This window comes from Metopolophium dirhodum, chromosome 8, assembly GCF_019925205.1.
Source record: "Metopolophium dirhodum isolate CAU chromosome 8, ASM1992520v1, whole genome shotgun sequence".
Classification (NCBI taxonomy): Eukaryota; Metazoa; Arthropoda; class Insecta; order Hemiptera; family Aphididae; genus Metopolophium; species Metopolophium dirhodum.
Window position 1 is genome coordinate 16,325,092 of NC_083567.1, and position 23,073 is coordinate 16,348,164.

Here is a 23,073-nt window from a genome sequence, read left to right on the forward strand (position 1 = left end):
TGAAAATTTCACTAAATGATGTTTATATTAGCATTTTCTATACACGATAAAATTTATAAAATAATTTGACTCTTTTTGAGCTGTTTACGGACATAGTCAGTTTTCAATTTTTTGGTTTTTTTTTTCTATAAATATCAATAAAAATCTATTTTTTGTGTAAAAAAGCGTGAAAATTCAATGCAAGGCTCCTGATATAATGTTACAATAGCAGTTGAAAAATATTAAAAATATATAGGCACAATTTTTTTTTTTATAGACATTTAAAGTTCGAATTTTGACAAAATTTATCAAATTTAAAATTTAATAATTATTTTTTAGTTGAAAATTTATAAAATGTTCAACTTTTATAGCTAAGGATTGAAAATTTAAAACAAGGTTTCACGTAAATAGGTTATATATAAATTACTTTATCCACAATATACTTGATAATATCATAGGCTGACTGACCGTTTTCGCTCAGAATCGTTTTTCTTATACAATGATATTATATCATTGAATTCAAATTTAACACCATCCATTACAGTGACCCACTTGTCACCTACTATACAGCAGAGCGACATCCACTTACTCACCTTTTTTTCTATGAATGTCAATAAAATTTTATTTAACCGATTAAATAATTATTTTGTAATAAACCGACACAGTACATAGTTGATATTAACTATATCGTACAGCTGTATACTGTTTAGTTGTTTAGTGTTTACTGTTGTCCGTTTAGCACTGCAGTGGTGTTTGGAGCACAAATTAAGAAATATCTTAATTCGTGGTCGGGAGAGGTGATTTCGAATACATATCTGGTACCCTTTTGGGTCGGTTTTATCACTTGTTTCCGGCAGCGTGAGCACGGTTGAGCACAATATGCAGATTTAGATTTAGTACCTAATAATATTATAAATTATATAAATTATAATAAACATCATTGCGTAACGTAGTATTCAACATTCTACATCGTTATCTTTCTATTTATAAAAGGATAAGGTGACTGGCTGGCTGACTGATCTATCAACGCGCTTACGCAAAGACCTCTTGACGGATCTGGCTAAAATTTGGCATACAGATAGCTATTATTAACGTTGGTGTCCGCTATGAAAGGAGTTTTGGAAATGCATCCCCCAAAGGGGAAAATAATTGGTTATAAGAATACAATAGTGACGCTATCTATCCAGAAAAATCAAATTTAAATATACAACATTTGCGCAAAAATACAAAACGTTCGGACTTGACATTTGGAATAATGCAAGTTCTTCTAATGATCTAGATGTGCAAAAGAAAAGATTTTCCCATATTCGCATTACAAAGAGGTGGCCATACAGGGATATTGGGATTCACGGTGGAAAGTGAAACTTTTGTTTTGTTTATAAATGGTTGCCTTTGGGTGCAGATTATAATATTATAGTAATAGTAGAAATTAGTATTATTATTATTATTTTTTTTTATTTTTTATATATACATGGCTGCCAATGGATAATCGGGACATCGGGTATAAGTATAAGTATGCATCAAATTGTCAGTCGGAGATATATCGTTATTACACCTGAATGTAGACAACATTTTCACCATCAGAATATGTTAAAACATGCATTTCGAAAAAAAGTGGAGATACCTGGTTACTGCACCGGACACTTCATATACGGTGTAGGTACACAATTGGCGTCGACAAAAGATTAATAAATAGCTACATATAAATCATTAATATAATAATTAATTATATATTAATATAATATTATATATTTATTTATAGGTAGTGAAAATTGCAGTCTGGCAGTGGTTAAGTGTACCTATTTAAGTTGTAATTTTGTTCGTTTCCGTTTCCTATATTGGCCAGAATTATATTGTTAGGTACCTACCTGGCTATACCTATGTCGACGGTCTGCACGAATTAGAGGAAGAGAAAAAAAGTTGCATGAAAATATCACTCTAGAAAGTTTGAAGTGAACGAAAATCGCATTTTAATAATATATAGCTTTTTTCTATACCTATATCTACCAATGTATTATAAAAACAATTTTGTAGAGTCAACTCGTGAAAACCAACCATATATAGCAGTTGATGATGAGTCAAAAGCAGTGAAATTAATTTTCTAAAAAATCATAAATTATTGATTATATTATTATACCTAATAGGTATAAGTACGTTTGTTAAAATTGAGATTCTATATAGATTATTTTAACCTTTATAAAGGACGCGTTTGCAGTTGGCTACTCTGCTGCTGTACAATAGTAGGTGGTTACATACTTATAACATAAAAGTTATATGGAAATCAAATAATATTACCTATAATAACTAACGATAAATATCGATATTCTAAAAATGGGTTGACTGATCAAAAATGGCGGCACAAAATTATTTTGCAATATCCAACAACGTCTGAATAAGTAAGTCGTAATGTACCATATTATTATAATTTATCACGATTTGCTGTCTGGAAAATAATATTTTTTTTCTAATATTTACATTTTTCATTTTGTTTAATGCTAACCAAAATCGTTTGTTAAATAAGGAGATAAACATAGTTATTAAATACATACATTTCTATATATTTTGTAATAATTAACGATTGCGCATAATTTTATTTATCTCGGTTTAAAAACCTTTACGTTTTAATTATGGTTACAATATTATAAATATAATTTAGCCATAGTTATAGTATATTTATATTCACACATGTAATAATAATTATAACATGTTCCTATATGACCCATAGTCGTAATCGCGCGAGTTTTAATTGAAAACAGACTTGTTTGGTTTTTATTTTTCCGATAAAACAGTCGTGTATAGATAAGTCCGCAGTCGCGGTGATTTAAACAAGGCATCCTGATTGATTGTAACAATATTATGGGTCATCGCCCAAGTCCATATTATAATATCAACCGATTCAGTCTGAATAATAATCGCACCAGGGCATATTGACCGCGTATTCCTGCATGCAGCAGCATCTATATATCGATATACGCCTTATCGCAGCAGCCTTAAGGTAAGTCTATATCGTCATTCGTCGACGTATAATAATTTATATTATATAATACAAATACCGGTATACGAATAACGATACACGTGTATTGTGCTTTGTAGTCGTATAATATTGTTATTATAAATATTGTATTCATAATTTACCTCTCACAGTCGTCACACGTGCTCGCAGTGGCCGCCATGAATCACATATGATGGGGTTAGTATCTCATATACAACCTTCTTGAGTATGCTTAACGTCTTAACCTGCATTATTAGGCATTATAGTATTAGTACTTAAACTAATATCTATAATTATTATTAATCCGTATATTAACATTATATGTTTGTCGAATTAGTATATTGCAATAATATACGACAATACCTATATATTATATATATTATTATATTATATAGTATATAATATCCTCCTCTATTAGTGAAAAATAGAATGATTTGTTTTATTTTATTTTATAAATTAACGTCAATCGGCTTTTACAATTGCAATGACATATTATAAATTTAATATAATTAAATAATTATATAGGTATTATTATTTAAATGTATTACTTCAACTAGCTAATCCCGCGTACATTATTGTTGCTCGTAAAAAATTACAACTTAAAAAAAATTGTCCACCGTTAATCTTAAAACCCCTGTTTGAGCACCTCCCCAGGTTAGGGGTAGGAGGGTAAAAAATACTTTACGGCCTATTCTCATACCTACCAAATATACAAAAAAATGTCATTAACATCTGTCGAGCCGTTTTGGATGAGTGTGACCACAAACACCATGTCACGAGACTTTTATAAGATTAAAATTAGAATAGAATTTTCGATAGAACGATAATTTAATTTTAAAGTGAACCATGAGAATTTTAAAATATTGATGTTTTACATACTCATAACTCACTTAAAAACTTAAATAGATATGGTAAAATATCAACGCAGGAACACAGATAATGGTGTTGGTTAAAAATTTGATAATAGGTAAATTCACTCCAATATCTAAACGGACAGCACCCTATTGAAACTAGCGAACGAAAATTTGATATGTCGTACGTGTGTAAGGCGAAGACAACACTTAGGGGTGCGAAGTCCTCTTAAAAACATTTTATTTTTATTGATAATATATTACACCCTATAATGAGCTCAGTACCAGTTCTTACAACATCATTATTTATTTATTAGGTATATAGGCGTGTCCGCGGGGGATGCAGGGTATCGGGTATGCACATGCACCCCCTGTGATTTCAGGCGGCACCCACTAGTAGATATAGATAGCCATACATAGACAATGTAATAACATTATGTAGACTGCTAGCGAAGATTGTGTTTCACAATTACCACCTTATCAGAAAGTGATAAGTGACGGATAAATTACAATATTATGTTCGTTGAGTGTTAACTAAGTATGCCTGGGTATGGTCATTATTCGATGTGCGATAGCAGCAAAGTAAAAAGTAGCAAGAGTATGCAAATATATTTTAAGATACTTTACTTTCCTTTTTTATGTAAATAATTTTGTTTTTTTTTTCAGATTTGTTCTGATATAATATTGCAATTATATCCTGAATCAATTAATACGTTAATACATGTATCACTGACTTCAAATGTTATCACATTTGTCACCAAACTTTCCTCTTTGTTACCTACCTGGACACGATAACATCGATATCACTTTTTGCTTCATAGACTTCATTAATATTATTGTTTCGTGGTGTTTTTTGTGAATGTTTTTTCCACGGCTCTTTTGTATTTGTAGGCAATTTTGTTTTGCTATAAGCTTTAAAATGTCCGATTAACAAATTTCGTTTCTTTTGCTGGGAAACTAGGATCATTCTTAAAATGATTAATTCCACATTTATAACGCATGCCTCACTTTTGGTTTTAAACTTTTTCTTTTCATATTTTTAATTTCGTAACTTTATTTACTGTTTATTTTTCATTCTTGCAGTGTATCTGCCTGTTGCGTTACTATATATAACTCGAGAATTGTTTAGCCACTTCAATGATTTCTGATAAATTTAAATTGTTTTTCTCCAGTAACTTTTGTTTTAGTTCATCAGATGTGCAACAAATTTAGGGTATTTACTATTTAGACTGTTGTTCCTTCTGGTACGTTCCATGCTCAGGAAAAAAAATGCAAAAATGCATCCTGTAGTTGTTCTTGTCCATTTTTTTGCAGTATTAAATACTATTAATGTATTATAGATTACTTTCGAGTATCTTTCGTTATGTTCTGCAATAAGACGTAGATCATTATGGATCTCTTCCATTTTTCCCAATGAATTGTTCAAAACGTGATATAGTTGCGGTCTTTATCCTCTTCCACCATCGCGTTTTCTGTTTTTACAAGCAACTTTCCCCGTTAGCCGATTTTAACGTATTCCAGTTTTTTTATGCACTTGCGCGAAACGAATTTAATTTTTAACGACCTTGCTAATATCACACTTGTTTAATGTTAGGTACATCTTTTTCCGACTGCGCCATGGTAATATTAACACGTTTTAAACATTTAAAGACAGATTGGGAGTTTTATTATTTTAAAGACTTTTAGATTAGATTATCATATCATTACAGACTACAATGTTGTACTGTTGACTTATCATATAATTATACAGGTAATTGGCGTAAATGTACGAAATTCGAAGTGTTATGCTCCTCAGCTCCTATATACCTACGACAGCATAGTTAAACTATTGTTCTGTGCCCTGTGGCTAAAACTTAAATGTATTATAATAGTATAATTTGTAGGAATGCAGAATGTAGATTGTAGTTAATGATAATAATATATGCAAACCACTCGAACCTCAGACGGGTTTGAAGACGATTTACCTGTACACTCCACTTATACATAACTCAGCGTCTCTGCAGAATATTTTATATTATTATCTACCTACGACGGATACGAAATATCAAAAGTTATATGATTCATAATAAATAATGGTATAACATAGCACATTTAACAGTTATTATTAATTTTATTATACCATATCGATCTGGCTGATCAATGATATTGAGCACGTTGGCACGTAGCAGACATTTTATAATTTATACTTAATCGTAATATCAAACTAATGAGTAATTATTTATTATTTTAATGTTGATTTTTCGCTGTACTATTCGTGACTTTACCATAGGTACGTCGAAGAACCGTTTTATTATAATATAGTTCACACGCTTTCTCTTCACGTGCATACACCTAAATATAAATTATAATAATAATATACATAATACGATTTGCGTTTAGGAAAAATGTTCAATGAGCACAGTTTATTAGAATACATCTTCAAACGTTTTATGTTGTTTTTAACATTTATTTTTTCATCCCTAGATTGGCTCACAAATCGGAGTGTAAAAATGTAAAAATAAAGGTAAGTAGTATACATAGCTGATTGGTATACGCGTTTTTTGTTATAAAACTAACCCATAAATCATAATATAATACGATAAGTAATAATAATTATAAAAATTAAAAATGTTATCTATGATGTTTTTTTGAAAAATCTGGTCAGCAAATTGGCTTTCTTAACACTATATATAATAATAATGACAAAATAATTAGATCGCCACTGTACCTATGAACAAAATAGGTTTCCTATATGCGAATCATCTATAACAAACAAATAACAATATTGCCTTGTACATTTGCACCTATATATTAATATACCTATAACTAATGCATCTGATATAGTGTTATACTACCATTTCCTATACATAATGTTTATAAAATATATAATGTACATAACAATCGTTGACGTAGTTATATTGTTATTATTATTTATTATGGTATTTGCGGTTGTACGCGAAGTCCTGTAATAATAACACTGTTGACTGTTGAGCTACAGCCTGTGCTAGTGTACTGTACAGGTGACAATAATTACGTGCGTATTGTGTATTATTACGATTGGTAATAAAAGTACCTAATAAATAATAGTTTAATAATAATAATAATAATAATACATACATATAATATGATAATATACATTTTATCCTCGTTTTGATTTAATATGATCAATTGCCATTTGCCTACAGCAGTCCTACAGCTTATAATTTGTATGCATGTTACTGCCTGGCTACATATAATATATAGTTGGCACTTGGCAGCATATCTGCGCTTTTGCCGTTGTCGTCGTAGGTAGCCCAATAGAGCAGAAAGAAAGGCCAGCGTGTGGTGTATAATAATATTATATATATAAATTATACATATTTGCACATAATAATATTATTATTGTAGTCGTCAAGGTTTGTGTCAGTTCAATGTTGCCTATACTTGTAAAAAATTATTGTTTTCTCCTTTTAATAATTTGGTTTCTCACTTTCAATATGCACACTTGAAATGACTCAAATAAATAAATATTAAAACAAAAAACTTTAAACATGCTATGCAAAATATTTTAAATTTTCAGTGGAGCTATGAATGTACTGATTTTACAGTGACGTGTGTTTTATTTTTATTTTATTTTTTTGTGTCTGTTATCACCTCAGTAAAAATGCTTCAATTTTTTTACTTTGAGAGTGGTTTTAGACTTTTGGATAGGAAATTGGATCTAGTTTGTACTTTTTTAGACAAACTATTTTTTGACAAAATCAATATTTTTTTTTTTTTTTTTGTAACTCAAAAACGAATATCTGTTGATAGCTGCACTTTTCATCAGATGCTTATGATAGCATATTCCAATTTAAAAAATACTTTGAAACATTGTTACTATTTATAGACATTTTAAATGTTCTTAGGCGGTTTATTTGCACAGTTTTCAAGTTCCTTGTTGATTTTTGAATGCTAATTTTTTTATAATTTATTAAGAGTTAGAGTTATGATAGCCATATTACCAATTAAGCCTAGCTGGTGCTGTGTCACAATTATATAAGAAGATAAGGATACGGTTATGATTAAACTAACGTGTGTTGCGTATCGAGAGTCCAACACAAACTTGAGTAATTAACTAATTAAGCAAAATAATTAAACTAATTTGTTACTAAATATACTTTTTTAGCTGTATTTGTGTAATTTGCAACAAAGTTGATTCAAGGTACAAACTATAAACACTCAAACAAAATGTGTAATTACTATATTATAAAAATATAAATTTTATTTTGTACCAAAGTTCAAATCGATTATTCTTTTGTTTACGTTCTGACTATTTGGAGTATCTACTATCTGATATTGACAGTGGTCGAAGTGGCTCAAAATAAGTGGAGGGATAGAAAATGTAAATTTATGCCATCCCCCGTACCTCCCCATTTTGAACACTGTATGTTGAAATATGAGTAGCTAATAACACAGAGACAGAATATACCACTTTAGTTTAATTTTACTAACCTTTTGGCTATAAATATATATATATATATATATATGAATGTATGTCTGTCTGTCTGTGTGTCCATATTACTATGACAACCATTTATATATTGTTTTGAGATTTCCGATGGAATTTTTTGTATTTAAATGGTTGCCATGGTAATATACTAATATATAAGACATATTATTCATATGGAGTTGGAATTTTTAATGGGAAACGAAGTGCGCGGTATCAGCTATTTATATATATATAGATAGATTAGACTTCTGGGCAGAAGATAGGTTAATTTAAGAAGGGAGAGGACCAACCCCGGGAGGTGCTCAAACAGGGATTTTGAGATTTCCTATCTCATTTTATTGCTTATAAATGGTTGCTGTGTGTTTTGAAACTATTATAATAATAATTATTGGTTGCCGGGCAATGAAGTGCACGGAATCAGCTAGTATATTATAAAAGGATAAGGTGACTGACTGACTGATATATCAATGCACAGCCCAAACCACATGGTGGATCTGGCTACAATTTGGCATACATATATAGCTATTATGACATAGGCGTCCGCTAAGAAAAGGTTTTTGGAAATCCAACCCCTATAAAGAGGAAAATAAAGTAGTTGTTAGAATACAACAGTGACGCTATCTATCCAGAAAAATCAAATTTAAATATATAACATTGGAGCCAAAATACAAAACGTCCAAATTTTAAATTTGGAATAGTGGTTCCTTTAATTATCTAGATGTGCAATAAGAAAGGATTTTCCGATATTCGCATTATAAACAGGTCAAACAGCCTACCCCTGGATCTTGAGATTCACGGTGGAAAGTGAAACTTTTATCTTATATTTTATAGTTAATTTCCATTGGTTGCAGATTAAATAGTAGAATTAATAGTAATAGTATAAATTAGTATTATTATTTTTTGTTTGTATATAAATGGTTGTCTTGGTTACTTGGGCAGATTAGGTACATGTGCATTCATCAAATTGATTATGGTATAATTATGGCCTTGAATAAAGAAACTATATTTTTATAATATAAGAATGTATTTGACAATTATTGTATAAACTTATTGTAATTTTGTGACAATTTCGTGTTTCCAAAAGTACGTGCGTACGATATGGTTTTGGGTTAAGTTATCAAGTTTTATGACCTAGGTCCTAGCAAACGATTTTCAATATTGATATTCAATATTAATAAAAGCAGTAGCAGTTAAAAAATATTAAAAATACATAAGCATAATTTAAGTTCGAATTTAAAATTTAAAAATAATTTTGTAGTTGAAAATGTATTAAATCTTCAACTTTTATAGCTAAGGATTGAGAATTTAAAACAAGGTTCCACGTAAATAGGTAAATACATTACTTTATTCACAAAAATATTATCAAATATAATTAGTAATATCATATCATAGGCTGACTGGCCGTTTTTGCTCAGAATCGTTTTTCATATACAATGATATTATATTTTGAAAAGAATAGGTTACCTACTAGTAGTAGGTACCTACTACTTTTATTAACTATTTTTTGATAATTATTAGTATTATTTAACGTATTGATAATTTAAACAATTTTTATTTTATAATATTTTAAATATTGTACCTATCTATAAGTAAAACTTGTAAAAACGACTCATCGACTCCTAATAATAATAATTATTATTATTAATATTTAAAATTATTATCCATCTATATCCTAGTGTAACATCAAATAATTTTTCAATTAATCAAGAAAAAATTGAAGAAAAAATAACTAGTTATTAGTTATTACAGGCCATTACGCACTTTTTAATTTCGTACTACACACAATTTTAGTCCCTGCCAAAATCTGTTGCTAGCCGCTTGGTACATATTAGGAGGTAGCCTCCTACCTATACCAACTACAGTGAAACTTCAATATTATGAAATCTCATAAGCAACAAATAAAATTCTTACTATAGAGAATTTCGTTAAATAGAATTAAATAAATTTGATTCTAATTTCGTTTGGTGCATAAAAATATTTTGTTAAACAGAACATTTTGTTAAATGGAAGTTTTTTATACATCATGGAAGTTTCGCGGTAATAATTGTAAGGTAATTTATAATGCTCTCTTATTACCTACTGATAATAATAAATTCCCGATCCTAAAGTTGTATTCTAATCTCTGTTTTCTCAAGACTAAGTTTATTGTATTGTTTACAACATGCCGTTCCAATAAACTTCCAACAAAACTATCTATATTTACATATTTTCTTTTAATGGATTTTTTTATGTTCACACTTTGTACCCTGATAGCAATACAATTAATTACAATTATACAAATCTAATATACGGTAGGTATTCGTTGACATTTGATGTCAAATTTTTATTTGTTTAATTTGTTTAGCTGTTTAAAATGTCAAGAGTCAACTGCCATGTACTTCAAGTCAATTTTATATTTTTATAGGCACATTACTCATTAGGCATTTAGGCTCAATATATTTGTAATGAAATTGAAGACAATAAATTCATAAGCGTGCACAGACGCTTCTGGCAAGGTAGTACTCATACATAACACCATTGATTATAAATAGTATTTATAATCATTAATCAATGATAACACATTAATAACACACGCACATACATATATTATATATTTTACGCCAAAGTTGTAAAAACTAATTTGGATGGGGTAACCGTAACCTCATTTAACTACATTTACCGTAGTAAAAAAGTATTCTATAAATAAAAATAAAATTATCAACTAGGTATCAACATAATATTGAGGGTGGGAGTTCGCAGAGTAGTCAAGTGTCTACCATCACTACCTCGTGCGCACGCTTACGATTGACGTGTTATCATGGGCGTAACTAGGATTGAATAGTTACAGGGGCTAGAGTCCTAGAAAACCAAAGTGTAAAATACGCAGTGGGGGGCAAAGCCCCCCACACCCCCCTAATCAGCGTCACTGAAATTTAATAGTCACAAAAACTTTGCTAAAATTAAGTATCTATACTTCAAACACTCACAACAATTTAATTTGACTTTCTTGTAGACATTTTTTTTTTTTTTTGATAAAGGAAGACAAATTTATGAGCAATCTTGTATTAAATTTTCAAATCTCAGATTTAAAAAGTATAATTTTTATGAATTTATAACTTAAAATAATTATCACATTTTCGTCATTTTTACGTATTGTGTCAAAATACGAACTTAAATGCTTATAAAAAAGAAAATTGTGACTTATGTATTTTTAATATTTTTCAACTGCTATTGTAACAATATAATAGCCTTGTATTATGTTTTTAACTAACAACATATTATTGATATTTATAGAACAAATTGAAAACTAAAAATGTCCGTAAACAGCTCAAAACAAGTTAAACATTTTGAAAATTGTATCGTGTAAGGAAAATGTTGATACAAAAATGCTAATTTAAAGTTCAAATTTTGACAAAATACGGAAAAATCACGAAAAATAGCAAATTATTTTGAGTTGAGAATTCATAAAAATTTTTCTTTTTAAATCTAAGATTTGAAAATGTAATATAAGATTACTCATAAGTTTGTCTACCTTTATCAAAAAAAAAAATGTCTAGAAGAAACTTAAATTAAATTTTTACGAGCGTCTGAAATTTATAAATTTTTAACTTTTATGGCTAAGGATTGATAATTTAAAACAAGGCTCCTCGTAAATAGGTTATATATAAATTACTTTATTCACAATAATATCATCAAATATACTTGGTAAAATCATAGGCTGACTGACCGTTTTCGCTCAGAATCGTTTTTTTATACAATGATATTATATCATTGAATTCAAATTTAACACCATCAATTACAGTGACCCACTTGTAACCTACTGTACAGCAGAGCGACATCCACTTATCCACCTTTTTTTTCTTTGTAAGGATTTGGGTTTTAACTACGAGCCTATAAGGAGGGGCTGAAAAATAAAACCTTTTAGGGGGGCTAAATACTAATACGGGAAGGCTAAGCCCCCCCTAGTTACACCGATGCGTGTAATTACTTATTAGTTATTACTTTATTAGGTATATCAATATCGCTTGCACGTATTTTAATAAAAAAAACTAGAACGACGACCACAACAACGAAAAAAATCCACTAATCAGAAAGCGTTATTTCGAATAGAAACAAAACATTTTATTAATAACGACGAATGATGATTATATAAATATTATAAACAATAACAACAACAACGAGGACGACGACGACGACGAACATTCAACAGACCGTCGCCTGCCGCGCAATCGTCTGTGCCCGGTGGTGACTGGTGATGTCCGTCCGCAGTGTCGCCCCTCTCGTGAGAACCGCGGGGGGGGGAGAGGATCAGTTGGCTGCACTAAGGCGATCGTAGGTAGTTCTCTCGTAGTAATATTGTTCCCCAATCCCGTACACAGAACATAAATAGCCATTTATTATTATTATTATTATTACATCCGGTGGTGGTGGTAGCAGCGGCGGCGGCGTATCAATGAAACGGTGTTGGTGTGCCGCGGAGTGCGGACAGTCGTCGTCAGTGATAGTGGTGTGTGCCTTACTTAAATTATGAATGAATCCAAGTGAAACGTAGTATTGTAGTAAATTGAGTTTGTCGTGGGGGCACCGTGTCTGTGTCTGGTGTGTACACTATAGTGTTTTTTTCCTCCGTTTACCCTTTCCCACCCAATCAACGACGTGTAACTGTGTAAGTATCGTGTTATTACCAATATTATTAATAATAAACCTAAACGTCTTCAAGTGGTTCGAATTCGTTGTCTTCCGTATTCCGATATTTCCGGTCGACGTCGTTCCGTTTTGTGTGCAAAACTGCAAAAGTATAATATTATTGTTGAACCTATAATATATTGTCGCCGTCGTCCGTTCAATATGTTACCGCTTTTCCGGTGGCCAAGTCGGGATGGCACTGACGGCGACACCTCACGAACGGAACGTCTGACACGGCAGTCGTCTTATTAATACCGGAACGTCATCTTCAATCCAATTGTGTGTTCCAGCAGAAACAGCGGCTCATTCAATCAACTGTCGCACCATGTCGTCCCTATCGTTGCCGAGGGTATTGCAAAACCGGAAGACCAGTCTGGACCAGGTACGCGAGCACTTTGAAAAGATTCAGGTAAGATATCAACAAGTTACGTAGGATTCTGTCGGTTAACCTCGACACCTCGGCCTCTCATACAGTCGTACTTCCACTTTGATGTGTACCGCTATTGCTATTGTAATTTAACGGACACATTATATCTATATATCTATGGACCCTACAGTTTGTAATAGAAAATAAACACTTCAAATCTATGTCTTGGCCCAATGTCAAGACCACTTGTTTCAATTAAACATGCTGATGTTGTTCGAATAATTTGAGATAAGAATTTCACTTGAAAAATATCATCATTATCTCTCTTAGCAATATTAAATGATTAATATTGATTATAAATTTGTAAAATTATAACTAATACTATTGTCATCACTTGTACTTCAGTAATTTTTGTTTTATTTTTTATTGAATTGAATAATAAGTATCTCGCAATAAAATTGTGTAGTAGCCACGTTTAGAAGAACTGAGGACATTTTATAAGTTTTGTCACCTTCAGTGATATTTTTTAGAGGTGTGACGAACTGCACCCAATTTTTCATTGTAATAATGGAAGAATTTCATGTAAGAACTTTTACCTACTTACATTTATTGGCCTACCTATTTTATTTTATTTTTGATATCTGTATGAATTAGTTATTTCATTATTATGATTAATTATTTCCTTAATTTGACTAAAAAGTCATATAAGTACGCATAGATAATTTATTTTAAATGTAGGTACTAAGTTATATTAAAACCGAGATTAAAACTATTCCTACTATTAGAGTTATTATGCCTGTTATTATTATAATACTGACATCTACAAGTAGGTATACCTATTGTACTTAACTTTAAAAAAATATTTAGATATAAATCATAAGCTATCAAAAAATGGAAAAACTGCATTTTTTATTTGGATATAAATTGTAATATAAATAGTATTATTTTGTATTATATTTATTGTTTCAGGCGGCAAGCATTAGTAAAGCAATTAATACATTGGAAAATCCAGTTAAAGAAAAACATGCTAGAAGTATCCTTTTCTTAATAATTAATAAATAAATTATATAAAATATATATATATACATACCTAATTTATAATTTTAAACAATCCATAAAATTAATTCCTTATAATAAATTATTTTAGATGCTATTATAGGTACATTTCAAGAGAAAAGTGCAGAGACTTTTTGGCGCTGTGTCACTAAATTACCATTACAAGAACACCGTATTGTGGCCTGGAAATTTTGCCATGTGTTACACAAAGTTTTGCGGGAAGGCCATCCAAATGTTTTGGCATCATCACAAAGACACAAAACACTTTTACATGACTTAGGAAAGTTATGGGTACAGTTAAATTTTATCTTATCATCAGCTTATAAAAAAATAAATAGTTTTCAATTTCTTAATAAATTGTATTATACATGCACTTTAAAGGTACATTTAAAAGATGGTTATGGAAAACTCATTCAACAGTATTGTCAATTACTACTTACAAAATTAGATTTTCATAGACGTAACCCTGGATTCCCCGGCAATCTAGTTTTATCCGAAGAAGATCTATGTAGAATAGGAGACAATGATGTTAATAATTATTTTCAAATGTGTGTGGAAATGTTTGATTATATTGATGAAATTCTAGGACTTCAGTCTGCAAGTAAGTATAATTAGGGTAACTTGTAGTTTATATTGCTCTAATCATGATGTATATTTATTTATTTTTTCGTATAGTTTTTGGTTCATTGGATATGTCTCGCTCAAATTCAATGACTAGCCATGGTCAGTGTCGATTAGCTCCTTTATTGCCTTGCATATTAGATTCTACACAGTTGTATGATTTATGTGTGAAAATCCTGTTTAAAATGCATGCTACTCTACCACCAGATCTATTATCTGGCCATAGAAAACGTTTCCTAAGACAATTTACCATACTACGTCAATTTTATTTGGGGTCGTCTAATCTCCAGTATTTTAAAACACTTATACAGATACCTCTTTTACCCGAGGTAAAATAATTATTAAATAATGTATGAATTTGATTATGATTATTATTATTATTATTATTATCATATATATTAGAATCCTCCAAATTTTTTGGTACAAGCGGAACTATCAACCTATGTTACTCAAGCTGCCATTGTATTGCCAGATGAAGATCCATCAGAGAGTAATAGTATGATTGGTGAACTCGTTGATCTAGGAATTGGAAATAGCGTCACTAGCAGTGAAACGAGTCAAAGATCTTTATCTCCTGATCTTTTAACCCAAAGGTATATCATTTTAAATTTTTTTTAGTAAAAATAAATAGACTAAACATAAATTTTATTAGTTTATGTATGAACTGATTCATTTAAAATAATATTATGAACAGTGTTTATATTTATACAACAATTAAAAAATGACTATGGATTTTTAGTTCTTATTTCTTCCATACTTAATGTATTAAATACAACTATGAACATACTTTGCAGAGACAACATGATTCAGCATTTACACGGAGAATTGAACGCTCATCAGTCATTAATAATTCAATTAAAACAACAAGTTTCTACATTAGAAATGGAATTGGCAAAAAAAGTATAGGTTTTGTTAAAGTAGTAGGGACTATACAACTATAAAAAAATGATTTTTTTAGTGTGAAAATTTTGGTTATCTTAAAATTATTGCCGGACAATTACTTCCATGAACCTACACCCTGTCAGGCGGTGTGATTTTGGGATGTCACTCGTAAAACATGACTTATATTTAAATATGAAGTAATTGTCCAACAACAATCTTAAGATCACCAAATCTTATTTGAAACACTATTTTCACGCAATAAAAAAGTCAGCCTTTTTTGGTTAGTCCTTTAGTAGTGTATCAAATAAATTACTTATTATATTTACATATTATTAAATTCCACAGGATAGTGAATTAACTCAAGAAAGGCTTATCAGAGATGATTTACTGCATCAAGTAAATTCTATGAATAATTTTGATGAATTGGATAGTAAGTTGTCATATAATATATATTAAGACAATAAATGTCAAGGTCAATACTGTAGTGGAGAATTATATGACATATGAGTCATCAATAAGAATTTTATAATATTGTATTGTTTTTATTTTGATGGAATAGACGTAAAGATTCTTATTATTAAATGGTAGATGCTCACCAAAAATAATTCTACTTTGAAAATTATTGTGATATAGGGAATCGTTTGACAACCAGCTGAATCACATACGATTCCAGCCACATCTTAATTAATAAATATTAAATTATAATTATAATAATATTTATAGTAACAATATTTAATATTTATAATAAAAATATAAAAATTATAATTATCATTTTTAGAAAAATATAAATTGCTTGAAGAAAAGTTCAACAAACTGAAAGAAGTGTATACTAAATTGAGAGAGGAACACATTACATTGTTAAGACAGGTAATAATTTGTTATCAAACTATTATTTACATCATAATATTATGTTTTTAGTTTGGTGCGCTAAATAACTAATTTTTAGAAAGCTGTCGTCGATAAGTCACTGAAAGGATCAGAAAAAATGACTAGATTTGCTCAGGCAGCCAATTCCTTGTTACTGTCCATTGTAAGCTATAGTTGTGTTTTACGTGATGGTCAAGGTATTGGGAAGGTGTAGGTCAATATTGAATGATTGGTTGTACAAATTATGGTTTTCTTTTTAAATTGATTTAGTTATTCAAACGTATTTTAGATTATAGCTAAATATTATGATAGTTGGTCAAGGGTGTAGTGCTGGATTAAATTTATTTATTTTAATATATTATATAATATGAGGTAAATTTTTAATGTAAAAAACTCATTATTTCAAAACTAAGAACTTTTATTTTATACTCCCAAACAGAATATTTTTTATACTATTTTGAAATTAAAAGTTAAATTTAAATGAGTAATTAATTATTTATAAGAATTTGAAGAGTAGAACAGTGGTACTACATCTTGCAGGGTACTGCTGTGCTACTACTCAGCTGATTTAAATTAATATACTAATTAGTAATTCAATTATTATATATCAAATTAGGTGCTTGGAAAAATATTCTAATTCGGAATATGAAATTAAAAAGGTATGTTGTATTTCTAAAAAGTAAAAAACTTAAATAATGATAATTATATAATTTTGTAAATATTAATAGTATTTAAAATAATGAATGTCATAGGTTAAATTAAGAATATATCTATAATTATAGGTTTTTAGCAAACTGAAGTGTTAATTAATTCACCGAATACATGCGTACAAGTGTACAACTAATATATTGTTATTGATTATGGATATTAGAAAGACTTTTGTCCACATAAAAACCACAAGTAGTTTGGAAATTATAAATAGATGTATATAATTTAATGTAACACGTATTATTTTATCGGGCATTGAATAGTGTAATCACTTTGTCAACATCACTGTGTCAACATCAATATATAAAAGATTAAATTAATTTAAATTACATTTTTTTTATATTTATATTTAATATGATATTTATATTAACAGCTGTAAAATGTATTCGATCTTTATTCTTTTTATTATTGTGTTGACCTTCTATTATAGTATGGACCTTCTATTATAGTATTGAATATAAAAATATTATTCATTTCCTCATTAGGTTTTATTTCCAATTATTAGCATTAGGTTTGCTACTTCTTTATAATTTTTAAGCACCTAAATAATCTAAATATCTTTTACAAATTAAAAATATACTTCTTGATGTAGAGTTATATAAGCAATATATTATACATATATTGAGTCAAATAAGATGACTTGTTACAATTTCTTTATGTCCATTTAGATGAAATTTGTTTGCAGAATACCATAAGCCAGCGGTGGCAAACCTAAAGTTGACAACTTTTAATGGCACTTGCAAATATTTTTTTATTTCATTGTTAAATCTTTCATAGTGACGTTTAATAAAAAAAAAAGTTTTTATACACTCAATATTTGTGCGAACATACTGTTCTGTATGTTTATTTTCCTTAACCAATGAATTTCATCAAATCAAAAAAAGGAATAAAACATTGATGGATGACACTAATATAGCTTGTGTTTGAATGAAATGTTTTAAATTAACATAATAAAAACTTGATATTAAAATTTTTTTTGATAACCTTGTCCAAAACAAATTGTTATAAGCATGTACATTTTTTTTTTAATTTAAATTTTAAAATGTTGCCACTCCTGCTATACATGTAATTTAATTTATGTGTTGTAAAATATTGAATAATATGATGTTAATAAGTATATAGTAACTAAATGTACAATATTGATGTTAATTAATAATTAGTGTATATTTTATTTTGAAATAAATATGGTTATTATAGAAATCTGACGTGGACAAGCAGTTGTTAAACATGCGTACTGTTGAATTTAATATGGGACCTCAAAGAATAAAGTTTGAAGAAGAATTAATATCACTCCAAACTACTGTGGATTCAACTACTCGTCAAAATGATGTATAAATAATAATATACATATCATATATTTATATTAACACATCATTTTTGATTAGGAACTTCTGATGGCAACTGAACTATTGAAGACTGAAGTTAGTGATGCCAAGCAAAAATTGACTGATGCCGTACTTATAAAATCTGATTTACAATTAAGACTTTCAGAATCAGAGGAATTACGATTTTCGACCAATGCTCTTTGGTTTGGTTAGTACATAATGTTACGTAATAATACTTATAATGTATACTACAGGCTACAGCCTACAGGGGTCACCAATTAATATTTTTGAAGATCCACATTGCTAAAATTGCTAGAAACCGTATGAACAAAAATGATAAATTACAACTCTAGAACATGTAATATTATCGACTTTTACTTTTTTTTCTAGATAAAATTTGACCGTGGGCCACTTTTTGATGACCCCCTGATTTATAATACATTTATTATTTGTTGTACTTATTTGTTTATACAATATGTAATTTTTCTTAGAATGCTGTCGTAAAATAATTGAACATACATGTGAAATGATAGATGATCCTTCTATGTCTTCAGCTACTTGTTCCCCTGGTATGTTGTCCAATTATGTAATAATTGTAAATCTTACTAATATTTGTTTTCTTTTGGTAAATTTAGAATGCATATCTTTAATCAAAGAAAAACTTGTCAGTACTATTGGAAAAGGAAAAGACGAGGTTGCAGGGTTTGCCCATTATGTTGCCATGTATATTGTTTTTGGAAAAGCTGTATCAAACACAAAATCCGACCTGAATGATGCTCAAAGTAAATATTTTTTACACTATTATGTGCAATTTAAAGTTTGTTTTACATACGTTGTCAATAATAATTTATTGTTATTTATATTATATATAGAATTGTTAGACAAATGCAAACAAGTAGGAAAAGACAGTGTAAAACTCTTAACAGCTTGGCAGACAGGTATCAAAATTGATGAATGTTGCAAGGGTCTTAACAATACATTGATTGATGTAGAATCCATGGCTTCTTCCACACAAGCAAATGAGTCGTTGGGCGATTTGGTTGAAGATGAGCTTAGTATAATGGATAGAGCAATTGAAGAAGCGGCTAAACGCATTCAAGTACACATTAAAAGTTTAAATACCGAATAATCTTTAAAATAAATAATTCCATATATTTAAAATGTTAGGAAATGATCACTGAATCTAGAGCAGCACATTCTGGAATTAAATTGGAAGTCAATGAACAAATTTTGGATTCATGTACTTCCCTCATGGCTGCCATCAGAGTTTTGGTGCACAAATCACGTAAACTTCAAGCTGAAATTGTAGCTAATCAAGGTTCGAATGGGTCAGCTAAAGAATTCTATAAGCGTAACCATCAGTGGACTGAAGGACTAATTTCTGCAGCCAAATCTATAGGTCTGGGTGCTAAAGGGTTGTTGTAAGTACCAATATTATTAAATATTAAAATTATGTAATTATAATAATAATGTCCAAAATATAAAATAAGTTTTCCACAGTATGATTTCTAATTAGTGGAAAAATATTTGTTTATTATTGACGGAGTGTAGTCGTGTAAACATAACAGAAAGAAATAATTATTTTAAATGAACATAATTTTTGCTAATAAAATTGTATGAACATAACTTATTGTACTTAACTGCATTCTAAAACCGAGAGAATTTCAACTTTTAAAAATCTATAAATGAAGAAATATTTGATTTATATTTTTTCACTTTAATTTGGATTAGATTCGTCACTTATCCAATAGTTAAAATTAGAAAAATATATATATATATATTTATTTGTATTTATAATTAATTATTATTTTAATTCACTAACCATAAAAATAATTAATTTTCATTTTATCAGACCTATTTTAACAGTATTTATTAATAGAAATGTTCATTAATAATATAAATGCTTAATTATTTCTTCATTATAAGCATTTTAAATTCTGTACCACATTATTCTTCATTTTGTTAGATTGATTTTACAATATAACTGCAAATAATTTTTATTTCTTAGTTATTAGTATTTCGTTTTTTTGTAGAATTTTTAAATATGTTTTATTATATTATAGTATATTTTCAAAGCATGTTTAGATATTATTTATTTTGGGAATGTCTTTAAGTTTACTCTGTTAAAATTAAAAACAATACTGTTACTTTGACTGATAAAGAACAGGTTTAAATATGATATAAGAATTTTGTATTTAATCATATTTCATAGTCTAAGAATAATAAATTTTACATAAATGATGTCATAAAAATTAAATATGGTTTAACAGAGATGCGGCAAATGAGGCTGTTAGTGGCGAAGGAAAATTAGAAAGATTAATAGTGGCTTCTCATTGTGTGGCTGCTGGGACAGCACAACTTGTGGTTGCCAGCCGTGTAAAAGCTTCACGAAACAGCGATAATTTGGCTGAATTATCACAAGCGTCACGTAATGTTACAAATGCTACTGCTACAGTGGTAGCCACTGCCAAATCTTGCGCCCAATTAGTTCAACAAACAGGTAAAAAATAACTTAAGATTAATGTACTTAATATAAAGTAAATAATATTTTTGTTCAAAATTTATTTATTTATTGTTTTTTTTTTTTCATATATTTTTCAGAAGAATTAGATTTAGGTGTCTTGAATGAACATCAAACCAAACGTTTAGAAATTGAGTGCCAAGTTCGTGTGTTAGAGTTAGAATCATCATTAGAAAAAGAAAGGATGAAGTTATCTTCGTTGCGTAAATTACATTACCAAGAAGATCAAAGTTAGCGATCAAAACATAAATTTCCTTTAATAATAATTAGTCTTTTGTATCAAATTTAATCTGCTTCGAAATAATATTATTTTTTTTCTAATAATTTGACCAAGTTTATATTTTTTTACTGCTCAACCCACTACTATTAGACATATTATGTGTTTTAAAACTCTTATTCCATTTTAAGCTTATTAAATTATTAATATTTTTTTTTATTATATTTCCAATCATGAAAATGGCTATTAGTAACCTAACTATATGGCTGTTAAAAATAATATTGTATAGTACCAGTTTCAGAGATCTCCTTACTTGTGTTTCTAAAGTTGTTCTTTAATATTATGAAATTGCCAGTCATACATTCAATTTATAGGACTTCGGGTACAATAACTAGAAAATTATTTATTTATAATTATCTCTTCATATTCCATTTTTATTTTACTTTTTTACTGTTTATCAAGCATGCTTAAAAAAAATGTTATATCACTTGTTGACGTTTATATTAAAAAAGTTATGTAGTTTGTATCTTAATCATTAATGTTGTGTTCTAATGATGTATTAAACAACATAATCTAATATTTATTGTTAAATAATGGATATTTTGTTTAATGTTTATTATGGATTATATTGTAGTTGTTGCACACGCGATCAATTAGATATAAGTTATTATGTTTATATACATTTTTTTAAAACCATTAACTTAAAAAATATAAGTTAAAACTTTTCTATTATTACTTTATTTGTGGCATATTTTTATAATTTTTCTACTTAGCTTACTTATTGGGCCATCGATCTGCGCCAATTCACAAACTATTGTTAATCATTGTAACCTAACCAAATATTTAATTATGTTTCCTTTTTTATTATTATATAAATATTATTATTATACATCTTATATAATAAAATAAGAACTATTACTACTTATTTGTCTCATACACTTAGTTATTTTTCGAATACATTTCCCTGTGTTATAAATTATAATATTCTGCAAATTATCTCTCAAATACCATGTACTTAATCACAGTAAAAATATTAAAATAAATAATATATTAAGTAAAAGGTAGGTAATAATAGGTATTACCTACTATTTCAATGTTGACTAAACAAAATTCTACTGTTGACTTATTCATTAATTTGCCTAAGAAGTTTTTCTATTTATATGTTATAATATGAAACTAGGTACATAAGCACGATAAGCTCCCCCAACAAACAATTAATTTTGATGTGAAAAAAAAACTGAAATTGTTTGAAATAATATCAAACAATTAAATACTCCTAAAATTTGTATGGAATTTAAATAATAATAAGACATCAAGCGATGATATGTAGAAATGTTGATTTTATATAATATTAAATTGTACTTGTATACATAGTTTTACTCAATTCAGAGCATTACATACCAGTATTTATATAAATTATAAAAATTATTTTTATTGAAGTAGGTATTTTGTGTAATTCATAGTAATTCATGTTGTGTCTGAACCACAGATGATTTACAGAAAATTGATGACGGTTGGGGAGGTGTCTACCTATTTTAGTTTCAACTGTATACTAGGTATGAACTATGATAC

At 28.7% G+C, this 23,073-nt stretch overlaps 1 protein-coding gene across 6 annotated transcripts; it reads left to right on the forward strand.

Annotated features, from left to right (window-relative positions):
* Positions 1 to 2,956: 2,956 nt before the first annotated feature.
* On the forward strand, positions 2,957 to 22,426 carry LOC132950496 (huntingtin-interacting protein 1). 6 transcript variants are annotated; one of them, XM_061021990.1, is made up of 19 exons: positions 2,957 to 2,974; positions 13,231 to 13,346; positions 14,274 to 14,337; positions 14,452 to 14,651; positions 14,742 to 14,961; positions 15,036 to 15,310; positions 15,384 to 15,574; positions 15,776 to 15,881; positions 16,209 to 16,293; positions 16,642 to 16,730; positions 16,810 to 16,893; positions 18,636 to 18,767; positions 18,824 to 18,971; positions 19,255 to 19,332; positions 19,399 to 19,545; positions 19,636 to 19,862; positions 19,931 to 20,184; positions 21,034 to 21,263; positions 21,365 to 22,426. In XM_061021990.1, exons 2-19 carry the CDS (start codon positions 13,263 to 13,265, stop codon positions 21,517 to 21,519), a joined length of 2,769 nt encoding a protein of 922 aa, XP_060877973.1. In that variant the 5' UTR covers positions 2,957 to 2,974; positions 13,231 to 13,262; the 3' UTR covers positions 21,520 to 22,426. The 6 variants fall into 6 exon arrangements, with proteins under 6 accessions (XP_060877973.1, XP_060877972.1, XP_060877971.1 ...); XM_061021989.1 differs by having other exon boundaries at positions 2,959 to 2,974; positions 13,228 to 13,346; XM_061021988.1 differs by lacking the exon at positions 2,957 to 2,974 and adding an exon at positions 12,674 to 12,917.
* Positions 22,427 to 23,073: the final 647 nt, after the last annotated feature.

Excerpts from the sequence above, each read along its gene's own strand:
- LOC132950496 (XM_061021990.1), top strand. The coding sequence starts at position 13,263 with ATGTCGTCCCTATCGTTGCCGAGGGTATTGCAAAACCGGAAGACCAGT. Across the intron at positions 13,347-14,273 it reads AGCACTTTGAAAAGATTCAG|GCGGCAAGCATTAGTAAAGC; the intron begins GTAAGATATCAA and ends TTATTGTTTCAG. Across the intron at positions 19,863-19,930 it reads AAGCGGCTAAACGCATTCAA|GAAATGATCACTGAATCTAG; the intron begins GTACACATTAAA and ends TTAAAATGTTAG.